This window comes from Oryctolagus cuniculus, chromosome 8 (assembly GCF_051225735.1).
Source record: "Oryctolagus cuniculus isolate XC-2025 breed Fujian yellow rabbit chromosome 8, ASM5122573v1, whole genome shotgun sequence".
Lineage (NCBI taxonomy): Eukaryota > Metazoa > Chordata > Mammalia > Lagomorpha > Leporidae > Oryctolagus > Oryctolagus cuniculus.
In genome coordinates this window covers 8577591-8591523 of record NC_142874.1, presented here as the reverse complement: position 1 = coordinate 8591523, position 13933 = coordinate 8577591, and the positions used below count along the sequence as shown (strand labels likewise).

Here is a 13933-nt window from a genome sequence, read left to right as displayed (position 1 = left end):
TTGTTGTTGTATAATATTGCTTTGGTTATTCAAGTTCTCCTGTGTTTCCGTATGAATTTTAGCATTTTTCTATATCTGAAAATAGTGTCATTGATATTTACATTGGGATCCCATTGAATCTGTAAATTGCTTCAGGCAGTGTGGATACTTTGAGGATATTCAGTTCTTGAAATCCACAAACATAGAAGATTCTTCCATTGTTTATGTAACTTCTACTGTTTCTTTCTTTAATGTTTGTAATTTTCATTGTAGAGATCTTTGATGTTCTTGATTAAATTTATTCCCAGTTATTTAGTTTTTTTGTAGCTATTGTGAATGAGATTGATCTTAGAAGTTCTATCTCAGCCATGACATTATCTGTACAGGGAAAAGCTATTGACTTTTGTGCATTTTTAACATAAATATACTGTGCCCTCCTGCTTTTGTTTTTGTACATAGAGGTGAGATAGAAACCTTGTTTATCATTTTTGAATGGTTAAACTTACTCCCTGTTCCTTTGTTTCTGTATACTTAATAGACCCATCTTTCCCAACTGATTTACCATGCTAGATCTGCTACATATCATGGATGTGGTATCTGTAACTATCTTCAAATCAAAAAATTTGTGGAATGTTGAATTAAAACGTAACTTTACTTTGACTCAGAAAATATTTGAAAACATCTGCAATGTTTTCATAGAACACATTTCCATCAACATTTTTAAAGATCCTTCACACACTGATTTCTAAATATTTTTGTAACAAAACAAACATATTTAATTCCATTTTTGGAGAACTTTTAATGAACCCTATTATCTATCTTTGATAAATCAATGTATCTATAATCCGTAAAATGTATAGCATTTATTTCTGAGAAAAAGAATAATTTGAAATATTCATTCTTGCTGGAACTATTTTTAATTATATTTATGTATTCATTGGAAAGGCAGAATGACAAAGAGAGATGAAGAAACAAAGATAGAGATAGTAAGAGAGAGATAGAAAGAGAGGGAAAGAGAGTTATCTTCAATCTGCTGGTTTACTACCCAAATGGCCAGAAAGGCCAGGTCTAGACCCTGCTGAAATCAGGAGTCAGCAACTCCATTTGAGTCTTCTACATGGGTATCAGGGGCCCAAATACTTGGGTCATATTCCTCTGCCTTACCAGGTGCATTAGCAGGAAGCTGGTTGGGAAGCCAAGCAGCCAAGACTAACTAGCATGATAATACAGGATGCTGCCAATGCAAGCAGCAGCTTAAACTACCGGTTCATAATGCTAATCCCTCTGCTATTATCAAAGGATTTTATTTATTTATTTATCTACCTATTTATTTGTAAAACAATGTGATGGGTGGAAGGAGAGCAAGAGAGACAGAGATCTTCAATCCACTGGTTCACTCCCCAGATATCTACAAGAGCAGAGGATGAACCAGGCCTAAAATAGTAGCCAGGAACATGAATGGCACAAATACAATTATTTGACCATCATCTGATGCCTCTAGGGTGTGTTTGAAGCAAGGTGGATAGGAAATGGAGGAAGGACTTAATCCAAGGCACTCCAGTAAGGTATAAGGTGTTCCAAGTGGCAGGTCATCCCACTGGGCCCCAACACCTGCCCATACTTGATCTTAATATCCAGAGTTATCTTAGTTTTCATCTCTGCATGAGTCTCAATATGTAAGAGAGCTAAATCTTCATTTCCTTTTTCTATTACAGGAGTACCTAGGCTTTTCAGAGTCTATTATGCTTTCTCATTGAAATCAACTTTCAATTTTTTCAAAAGCTTACTGAGAATTTTTATTGAAGCTATATTAAGATTTCTGATCAATTTACTAAAAACTAGTACCATTGAAATATTCAATTTTATTATCCATGATTTCTTATCATGATTTCTTTAATATCCCTCAGCAGGACTCTATGATGGTCTCAGTGAAAACCTGTCATGTTATAGGTAGGGATAGTGATCCTTTGATAGTTGCTATGCATGTCCTCAATTGTCCTTGTCTGATTTCCTTACAATTTGAGTAACACTTCTGTATGCTCTTCTCAATAGCCTTTCAGGACTGTACATAGGAAATTTCCTATATCTAAGATCCTGCTACTTTTAAGAAATCACCCCCTCAAACTACATTTATGAAATCTCTTAAAACTCAACAACCACTCAGAGTTCTTAGGGATTCTTACCAATGTTCATTCCTTTCCTTCATTATTTCAAGAAGTAGTTATACCTGTAATTTTATTCCAGCAACAAGAATTCCAAAATGTGTGACCAAAAACAAGAGTATAACAATTAAGTTGAAAATATTATTGGAATCTTTTTTAAAGATTTATTTATTTATTTGAAAGGCAGAGTTACAGACAGAAAGAGGGAGAGGTAGAGGGAGAAATCTTCCATCAACTGGTTCACTTCACAAATGGCTGCAACAACCTGAGCTGGGCCAGTCTTAAACCAGGAGCCAGGAGCTTATTCTTGGTCTCCCGTGTGAGTACAGGAGCCCAAGGATGTGGGCCATTTTTTTGCTGCTTTTCTAGGTACACTAGCAAGGAGCTGGATTGGAAGTGGAGCAGCCAGGACTTGAACTGGTGCCCAGATGGGATGCCTGTGTCACAGGCGGCAGCTTTACCCTGGTAAGCCACAACACTGGCCCCTGGATTCTTTTTGCAGTATTATTTTCTTAAGTAAATTAATATGATTAATTATCTTATGTATGTCATCAAACAATTTTGTTATACAAAGTTATCATGATTTTGATTTTGGCTTTTCTCCTGTAGAACAGTTCATTTGTTCTTTGCATACATGCTTGAAACAACAAATTCAATCCATGTTAGTTGAATTTTCTTCTCTATTTTGTCTTTTTAAATTGAATCATGAAATACTTTGTTTTAGGAAAAACGGGTTTTACAGTACTGTATTTATGAAATGGAACATATATCATATAACTTGTTATTTGACACTGTGCTTATTGGTGACATATTAAGTATGTAAGTAAATAGGCTAGTGAGAAATATCTATACTTCCTGCAAAATCACATAAACCATGAGATAATAGCTCTTTATGTGATTCCAAAATGTAGATGTTTGCCAATATCATTTTATTGCTATTTTATGAAAATACTTTGTATACATAACATCTAGGAAAATAGTTTTAAAATATTGCTAAGTTAAAGCATACAAGAATAGTGAGCATTAGAAAGAAAACTACTTTAATCTCAACATATAGCAAAGAAATACATTTTACAAAGAAAACTGCATTCAAAATGTAGTTACCCCGGTACCTTGTAACTTAGAACGAAGAGGAGAGGCATAGCAGGTTAAGCCACTGTCTCCAGCGCTGGCATCCTGTGTGGGTACCAGTTCAAGTACCATCTGCTCCACTTCCAATCCAGCTCCATGCTGATATGCCTGGGAAGGCAGCAGAGGATGGCCCAGTGCTGTGCCCCCGCACCCACAGGGGAGACGGGGGTGAGGCTCCTGGATCCTGGCTTCTGGTGGCTGTTTGGTGAGTGAACCAGCAGATGGAAGATCTCTCTCCCTTTTTGTAACTGTAACTTTCAAATAAATACATCTAAAAAAAGAACTCTGAGGATGAGTATAAAAGGGAAAACAGAGTGGATTAAAGTTTAAATTTTACGTTTTGTAGTAATTGGTTTTTGTCTTTTAGATTAGCACAACGTTAACAATGCTTATGGTTTAAATACAGGCCTGATTTCGGCAGTTATGCTCTGGTACAATCACACTTGATCTTTGCTGCCTTATTCATTCTGATTGACTTGTGCTCATTATCTATAGATTAAGTATCTTGATCTTCACTCTTCATTATAGTCCATTGCTAGTGCCATGAAATTGTTCAAAATTTTAGAGATGTATTGCATATATACTTTTTTTCCCGCCAACGTTCCCATTTCATTGCCCTTCAAAGAATATAAGCAATTAACTTAAGAAAATCAATATTTTTTTTTTCCTGGCTACTCTTTCACATCAGCACTTGAGGCAACTCTGTAATGGTGCAGAGTCACAAAGATTTAACCACTGAGAATGTTTATGCAGTATCCGCTGGCAGTAAGATTATAAAGGAGTTATGTGGGCTCCAGATAAGTGCAGGATTTTGCCCTGAATTCAGAGTGTTGATTCTAAGGCCAGAAATCTCCACAGTGGCTAAGCACAGAAATAAAAATTCTGATTTGATCTGTTTAAGATTAGAAAAATGCTGAGAAACTAACAGATTGGAAATGCTGAATCAGGGTGAAGTTAGAATACAATTGATGTGTTTGTATTAAAATAAAATTCAATGGATAATTTGAAGTTTGGGCTAAAATGAATAGAGAATCTGGAAAAAAAGGAAAATGCTGGGAATTACATAGTTGGTTCTATAGTCTGCGTGTTAATCAGACACTGCCCCTTATATGTTGATCCCAACCAAGTTATTTAACATTATTTACCTCAGCACTTAACATATTTAACTGTAGCGTAAAAACTGGGCTTTACTACGTATAGAAAGAAACACACTTTATTAAAAGTAATGAGGAGACATTAAATAAAGTCTTGCTTATTTAAAAACAAACTACTTGAAAAGGTGTTTATAAATTCACATATTGAAGGAAATTCAGGCTAGTAGATTCTGATTTCACTTGAAAGGATGAAAAAGGTGTAAACAAAAATATTTAGCTGAGAAGGGGTCGCATGCCTGCTAACTTGAAAAGGAAATTATTTGGACAAAACAGTTTCATGTTATGGAATAATAGCTTGCAGTAAGTCAGTTGAAACATTTTCAAAATACATTTTTGGATAATGAAGTGAAAGAATTTTGATTGTAATAGAAAAGGACGTCCCATATTTAGGGGGGGGTGTGTGTGTGTGTGTGTGTGTATCTGCCTCTGTCTCTCTGTAACTCTGCCTTTCAAATAAATAAATAACTCTTTAAAAAAAGTGACACAGACAGAAGAGTGATAATCTAAGAGGTAAAGAGATCTTTCTTCTTCTGGTTCCCTCCCCAAATGACTGAGACAGCTGTCCTTTACCAGGCTGAAGCCAGGAACCTGACACTCCATTTAGATCTCCCACATGGGTGGCACAGACCCAAGTGCTTGAGTCGTCTTCCTCTGCTTCCCTGGGCATGTTAGCAGGAAGCTGGATTGGAAGCAGAGCAGCTGGGACAAGACCCAGCGGGTCCAATATGGATGCTGGCATCACAGGCAGCGACTTAACCCACTGTGTGACAATGCTGCCCCTGAGCTGTGTTTCGATGGCAGCTTCTGGTGCAGCAAGGAGTCAGATCACGGCAGTTGTACCACGTAGCTTGTTGGGGTTCAGGCTCCAAATTCTGTCCTTTGGTGCACATCATAACACCATCATAACACTCTCACTCAGCCTCTTCCCTGTCTCCTGATCTCTCTTCTTGTTAAAACATTTTATTAGTATATTTTCAGGCCAAAGTTCAATACTCTTGTGGCAATTTCCTTGATTGCAATCAATCTGTACTGAGTATCAGCTAGGGGGAAGCTATTTTTAACATAGTTGCACATTGCATGAGTACAGGTAAAGTCAGAAATACCAGCAATCTTCAAAAAATTCATGGAAAATGCATGTTATGAAAACCTATGCAAGGATTCCAAAAAGTTTTTACACTCAAATAATCTTTTCCCAACTTCATTTTTCCAAATCTTTGATGTGCCTTCACATAAAGTATAGGTATTGGAGCACTGTTATATTATTGCAGGTAGTTTTAATTTCCCCTTCTCATAAATGCTCCCGATGTCCCCATTCTCTTTTCTTTATCCCTGTTATTGTATTTCACCTCTTTTGTTTTGAGCATTTTGTCCCAATTCTTCTTTGTTCCTTTTTCTGCCCTTATTCCTACCTCAGTTTATGACTGACCAGGAAGGCAGCTTGGTGTGGAGTTTAAGTTTCATAGGTTTCATATACAGATCAAACGTGTTGATTTTTGTGAAATATTTAGAACAATATTTGGCACATAATAATTAATTACATATAAGAATATATGCATTGAGTTTTTTAGATTTTGCGTATCTACAGTTTATTTTTGCCTGAAAATGTAGAATTCTTATTTATTTATTTATTTATTTAAAAGATTGATTTATAATTTGAGATACAGAATTGCAGAGAAGGAGAGAGGGAGAGACAGAGAGAGAGAGGAACGCCACCCACTGCTGCACTCCCCAAATGACCACAAAGGCCAGAGCTGGGCTAATCTGAAGCCAAGAGCCAGAAACTTCTAAGAGGTCTCCCACATGGGTACAGGCACCCAAGGACTTGGAACATCTTCTACTGCTTTCACAGGCATAAGCAGAGAGCCAGATTAGAAGATGAGCAGCTGGGACACAAACTGGTGCCCATATGGAATACCAGAGCCACAGGTGGAGGCTTAACCTACTATGCCACAGTGCCTGGCCCAGAAGTATTTATTTTTATATAAATATATCAATCATTATTTTTTTGATTTAAATTTTTTTCTATTAAATATTACATAATTCACAGTAATAAAGTTTTATTATAGCATGAGTCATTTTGATATTTATATCACGTAGATTTTATTTTGAATGATAGATTTGCTGTGATATAACTTATATTCCATAAAATAAACCCTTTAATGTATGAAATCAGTGATTTATACCAAGTTAGCAAATCATTGCAAATATTATGTTTATCAAATAGAGAATATTTTCATTTCTGCAAAAAAAAAGACTTCCTATCTATAAGAAGTTGGTTCTTATATTCCCAACCCCTCATTTCCAGTTATCGGTAATATGTCTTTAATGTTGTGCATATGGTCTTTATGGGCATATTGTGTAATTGGACTCATGCAATTTATCTCTTGTGTATATGGTTTCATTTTATAGCATAAAATTATATATACATATATATATATGTATACACATTGTGTTGTGTTTATTCTCTCATGGACTGATAGATGTTTGGGTTGTTATCACTTTGTGGCTTTTCTGAGCTGTGAACATTTGTGTACAGTCTGTGTTTAGATATGTTTTGATTCTTTTGGGTATACTCTTATCTTAGAATGAAATTGCTAGTCACAGATAACTTCTAACTTCTGAAGCTTGGCAGATTTGCTACCAGAACCAATACACCATTTAATATTCTCACGAGCAATGCTCTCAAGTTCCAAGTTTCTGTTTCCTAAGATGTTACTGTTTGTGTTTCTGTTTAAGCAGACCTAGTGAGTTTGAAGCAGTATCTCATTTTCATATTTATTTGCATTTCTTTGATGACTAATAATGCAGTACATCCTTTTATAGAGTTAATCACTTGCAAATATTTTGAAAATCATTAATTTGAAAACCTTGATCCCTGTTGAACATGGTGGTGGGAATGGGAGAGGGAAGAGATGTATAATTTGGGACATGCTCAGGCTGACTTGCCCCAAGTGGTGGAGTTGGAAGCATACCAGGGGATTCCAATTCAATCCCATCGAGGTGGCATGTACCAATGCCATCTCACTGTTCCAGGTGATCAGTTTCAGTTCACAGTTGGTCATGGTGAAGGGACTGGGAGTCAAAGGGAGCACATAGACAAGTCTAGTACCTGCTAACGCTAACTGATGGAGTAAATAAAGGGGAGAGTGATCCAACATGGGAAGTGAGAATCTCAGCAGACTCATAGAATGGCAGATGTCCTAAATAGCACTCTGGCCTCAGAATCAGCCCTAAAGGCATTCGGAGCTGGCTGAAAAGCTCATGAGAGTATTTCAGGCATGGAAAGCCAAGACACTCTGGCAAAAGATCTCTGCGAGTGAGATCCCAGTGGAAAGAACAGGCCATCAAAGAAGGAGGTACCTTTCTCTGAAGGGAGGAGAGAACCTCCACTTTGACTATGAGCTTGTCTAAACAAGATAAGAATCAGAGAACTCAGAGGGCTTCCATAGCCTTGGAAACTCATGACTGGAGCATAGGGAGATTACTGATGCCATAGACAGGAGTGTCAATTGGTAAAGTCAACAACAGGAGTCACTGTGCACTTACTCCTCATGTAGGATCTCTATCCTTAATGTGCTGTACATTGAGATTTAATGCTATAACGAGTACTCAAACAATATATTTCACTTTGTGTTTCTATGGGGGTGCAAACTGTTGAAATCCTTACTTAATGCATACTAAACTGATCCTCTGTAAAAAAAAAAAAAAAAAGAAAAAAGAAAACCTTAACCATTGTTTTAAATGGACCGTTCATGTTCTTTGTTGAATTATAGTAGTTAATTTTTTCTGGAAACAAGGCACATATTTGATAAATGGTTTGCTAATATTTTCTTCCATCATCTTTTGACTTTACTGGTGACTTTTATGGAGAAAGAAGTATTAAGGAAATTTAATTTACCTTCCTTTCTTTCCTGCGTTATGTCTGGATGAACGGTAAATAATTCCCATGTCTTCCCTGGGAAGACACTGCCCTGCTCATGTGTATGGCCTTCTATGTTCCTACGAATATGTGGAGCTTTTCAAATCCCTCTAGGCACATCTTAGTCTCCAGTTTTTCCTTTTAAGTTTCTTTGGTTGTCCTGGTGTCTGCCCCACATAGTATCTCTGTCTCAGGGCGTCATCACATTAAACACCTGCTGCTGCTGTTTGTAATAAAGGCTGTGGGGTAGGACTGTTTACACGGAGTGAGCCCTGAGTCTGCTCCAGTAAAGAAAAGTTGTGAAAATATAAGTTGTCAAGGAACTGTCAGCGGGATCCAAGAGAGACAATTCTCTGAGGATGGGGCAGTGTGAGTGCTGCAGGCTTGTTCTTGCCCTCCAATATCTGCTTTGATTAGAGTTCTCACAGTGAGCAGTTACCAGGAGGGGGGTTCAAGGCTACCATGCAGTTATGGACAAAGAAAGAGAAAGTCAACTTAAAATCCCACCAATCTCATTATTCTTCCTGAGAGTCTGCCGGGTTTTCAGGTAAATATACTGTAGATTGCTGACAACTTTTATCTATTCCACAGGTTTGAAAGAACTGATTTTGACACTTTTTTTTAAGTGTATTCATTGCCCTTTATGGAAAAACATACTTTCTGGTCTGTCCTTGCATTCTGTAGGTGCTTCTTGATTTTGATCTCAATAAACAGTGCAACATATTTTCTTTCTTTTTTCCAAAATGGTCGTATGAATGTCCTATCTGATTTGCCATGGTATAGTCATTTTATTTGAAAATAGTGGTTGGTTTCTAGGCTTAGAAAATATATTCCATTCTATGATATGGCTATAAATTTAATTGATGAAATCACAATGTTTAATAGCTACTTTTTTGATAAATATTTAAAAACAATCTAACATTAGTGGATAATTACAAGTATGAGAAATTAATTATCAGCCATTTGGTTTTGCTGTCAAAAGAAAAAATATGTCTATTAATCAAATTACAACTAACACATAGAAATTAGTTTGTTCTGTATATAAACTCATATCACAGATAAATATGCAAAAAGCTATTAGTGAGATCAACACTTTATAAACACAATATAGTTTAAGAAAATGGCCATGTTAAGTCTTACACATTTATTATGGCCTTTTTAATAGTTTTAAAGCAATTCTTTATTCCACTTAATTTACTTCTGAACATATGTTTTAAGATGAAATTATTAAAATATATTCTGATATGTACAATTTGTTTTACTTCATTGTACTTTCTTTGTAGGACTTTGGAGATGATGGGTCCTTGTATATCACGAAGGTGACTACAACTCACATGGGCAATTACACTTGCTACGCACAAGGCTATGAACAAGTCTATCAGATTCACATCTTCCAGGTGAATGGTAAGAAATGTGCCATTGCTATAATTTTTGGGTTTTTTTAATTACTATTTGTTTTTGTTTTGCTTTGTTCTGTTTTGCTTCTCTAGATATTGAAAGAATACCAGAATTGACTAGGAAGACAGATTCAATATTTTGGGTTATTTGTTTTGTCTTAGTAAAAGTCTAATTTTTGATTTTGGGACTTGCTATCAACTTACGTGTTTTAAGTTAAAAAAAAGTGCCAAATTGAGAAACATTCAAAATTAATGTTACTTTTCTCATCATAAACTATAAGGATTGAAGTGTAGCTCAGTTTAATTGGAATATTAAATTATGAAATTTGAAATATTCTTATAGTATAAAATATCAGCAATTAGGCCAAACCAACAATTTTAAACTGAAAGAATTTTAAACTGAAAGAATTGACAATTTAAACATTTTAACTAGATGATCAGTTTAAAGTGGTACTATTAATGATACAGGCAGCATTTATGTATAAGAAACTGCATATGCCTAATGGTTATACTATCACAGTATGTTGATATCCTACAATGAGAGCTTTAATTTATTCTTGATTTAGTTCATATTTAATACCAACTGGAATTTATATTTGATGGCATATATGATTTGTTAACAAATGCTGATTAATTTCCAAAATTTATTGAGATACTTAAGTGAATTTACTCTATGGTTATAAAAGGGAGGCATGAACTTGCTTGACTTGCTATCGGAACATCAATATGACTAGGGCGATAAGCATGACTTAAGAAAAAACGGCAGAGCTCTCTGCTGTGGCCCGGGAGTGCAGTGGAGGATGGCCCAAGTGCTTGGGCCCTGCACCCCATGGGAGACCAGGAGAAGCACCTGGCTCCTGCCATCGGATCAGCATGGTGCGCCGGCCGCAGCACGTCGGCGGTGGTGGCCATTGGAGGGTGAACCAACGGCAAAGGAAGACCTTTCTCTCTGTCTCTCTCTCTCACTGTCCACTCTGCCTGTCAAAAAAAAAAAAAATGGCAGATTATGAGCTAGGAGAAATAACCTAGAGTAAGATCACATGGAAGCCTGTGGACTTTAAGTAAATGTTTGGAATTTTACCCCAAGGGCATTGGAAAGCTGTGGATATGTTTAGTTATGTAGTGACACATTCTAATTTGTTTTAAAATAAATTAATATTTTGAAAAGCCTTTTTTAGTAGTCCAGGTAAGAAGTAATAGTGCCTTTAAGTGTAGTGTCTTTGAATGTAATGCCAACAGTAGACTTAGAAAGAAGTGGTTAGATTTGGAACGTATTGTGAAGGCTCTGCCGCTGTCACCGATGAATGGCATACGAGTATGAGAAAAAGAGAATTGAGAAGCAGGAGCCTAAGAAATTTGAAGGAAGCAGATAGGGATATTGATTGACACTTAAGCAATGAAGAAAGAGTACATTTGGAGATAGGCAGAGATTGATATTTACCATGATAACTCAAACAGCTTTTTGTTTTTAATAGAGAAATATACAGTGCACTAGCAATATCTATAGTCACCCTACTATTTAGCAGTACTCAGAGCTTCTTATTCCTATCTGGTTAAGACCTAGTACACATCAGTGACCCTTCCACATTCCTTCAGCAATTCTCTTCCCAACTTCTGGTAATCACCATTATATATTTTTTAAAGATTTATTTATTTATTTTTATTTATTTATTTATTTGAAAGAGTTACACAGAGGAGAGGCAGAGAGAGAGAGAGAGAGAGAGAGAGAGAGAGGTCTTCCATCCGAGGGTTCACTCCCCAATTGGCCACAATGGCTGGAACTGCACCGATCCAAAGCCAGGAGCCAGGTGCAGTTTAACCCTTCTGTTTCTTCGTTCATTTTCTGACCAGATGACCTGTCCATTTCTAGAAGTGAGGTACTAAAGTTCCCTATGTTATTACCTTGCCGTCAGTCTCTGAGTATCTATTAATATTTGATTTGTGTATTTGGATACTGCAGTGGTGGTGAACATATATTTACATGCATCATTTTCTCTTCCTGGAGTGAACACTTAACACGTGACCTTCCTGGAGTGAACACTTAACACGTGACCTTCCTGGTCTCGTTTTACTGATTTTGATTTAGAATCTCTTTTACCAAATGGAAACATGGCTGCTTCTCCTCTCCTTTGTGTCCATTTCATGGAATATCTCGCTCCATACTTTCAGTTTCAGTCTCTGTGTGTCTTCAGTGGTCAAGTGAATTTCTTGTCAGCATTATATATTCAGGTCCTGTTTAAAAATTATTTCGTCACCCCATGTCTTTTAACTGGAGAATTTAGCCTATTTACATTTAAGGTAATTATCGATAGGTGAGGTCTTACTAGTGCCAACTTGCTAATTTTTAAAATTTATGCTCTAGTTCTTTTCTTTCTCTCTTTCTCTCTTCTTTTTTCTTTTTCTTTTGTTTCTTCTGTACAGTCTGCATTTGTTTATAAATGATTTTCTGTATTGGTGAATATTGATTGCTTGCTTATTTTTGGAAGGTCTTACAAGATTCTTGCTTTGTAGCTATGACAAGCAATCTTGGAATGAAACCAAATTAACATTGATTATAAACAGGGAGCAAGTCATGGGCTCCTCATAAAGAGCTCTATATTTGTGGACCTTTCTTCCCTACATTTTGACTTCTTGAAATTTTATTTAACCTTTTCAATATTTTATGTTTCATAATATTTTAATGTAGTGATTATAATTTTTAACATTCACAATAAATATGGTTTACATATCATGTTTATAGTGTTACATAAAATTACATTACCTATGAACTTCTGATATTTTCATGTTAGCTGCTAGTGTCACATTCTTTAAGTCTGAAGAACTATCATTAGCATTTTTGTAACACAGGTCTAATAGTGATCAATTTTCTCAGCTTTTGTTTGGGAATATATTCATCTCTCCTTCATATCTGAAAGATAGCTTTGATGGATTCAGTATTCCTGACTGACAACTTCTTCCTTCAGTCCTTTAAAAGTCTTACCCTACTCTTCTCTAGCGTGTAAGGTTTCTCCTGAGATGTCTGCAGTCAGGGAAATCCGGGTTCCTTTATATGTTGTTTGCTTCATTTCCCTTACAATATTGAGAAATCTGTTTAACCTTGCTTATAGCATGGCTTGACTTTAACACTTTGACTATAACATGATCTGGTTTATACTTGACAGAACTGATCTGACTAGTGATGCTTGAACTTCCTGTACCTGATAGTTGTATCTGTTTCGAGGTTTGAGAAGTTTCCTGCTATTGTCTTCTTGAATATGCCTTCTACCCATTTGGCATTCTCTATCGAATTTCAGTAACTCATATATTTGCTCGGTTTGTGCTACCCTGTATTTCCTGTAAAATTTCTTCATTCCTCTTGGTTATTTTTCTTTATTCTCTTCCAATTGTGTATTTTTAAATAGCTTGTCACTGAGCTCTTAGTTTTTTTTCGCATTTGATCTGTTCTGCTATTGATGCCTTATACTGCATTTTCAGTTTCACTCAGTGTACTTTTCAGTTGAAGACCATCTGCTAGATATCATCTAATTGCTTCAGTCTCTATCAGATATCTGCTAGAATATCAAATAATTTCTCTGTGAATCCTTAAAATGGCATTTTAAAATCTTCGACCAAGCATTTGAATATTTCAGGTGCTACATGATTGCTTATTTTGCTCTTAAGGTGAGGTCCCATTTCCCTGGAAATCCTTAATGCTCATTGGTGTACAGCATCATCTGCACATTGAAGGATTAGTTATAACAATCTGGCTTTATTTATAGCTCCTCTTCTAGAAATTATGTGCTGTTTGTTATTCCCTCCGAGACTATGGATGCTTCTGTTACTTCAGCATTGCATAGCACCCTAAGTCATGGTTTGCCCCAGGTCCACTATTGATTTGTTCTTATTGGTTCAATCATACAATACTCCCCAAGCTCAAATTTGCCCCAAAATTTTAGTTGTTAAGCAGTGCCTGGGAGAAGTGCCTAAAAAGGGACTATTACGATCTCATCAATGCTCAGTTTTATCAGCTAGGCATTGAGTCCCAAAGAGAAGAATTATCCCTTGCTTTCTGTCCCAGGATATAGGGAGAGTGATAGAGGCAGCTTCTTCACTACTTAGGCAGGTTACTAGGTAGGCAACACCTAGCACACTGCATTGTGGGACCTGGGTCTCACAATCACCATGCCCTATGTTATCTTGGGGTTTCACAAA

The 13933-nt window shown here is 36.3% G+C and overlaps 1 protein-coding gene across 5 annotated transcripts in view; it reads left to right on the top strand.

Annotated features, from left to right (window-relative positions):
- The window catches only part of FSTL5 (follistatin like 5), an 845021-nt gene that overhangs the window by 583817 nt on the left and 247271 nt on the right, over positions 1 to 13933 (top strand). For all 5 annotated transcript variants that reach the window (XM_051831719.3, XM_051831717.3, XM_051831718.3 and 2 more), the window contains exon 8: positions 9629 to 9749. In XM_051831719.3, coding sequence (XP_051687679.3) covers positions 9629 to 9749 — 121 coding nt within the window. The remainder of the gene's footprint in view (positions 1 to 9628; positions 9750 to 13933) is intronic.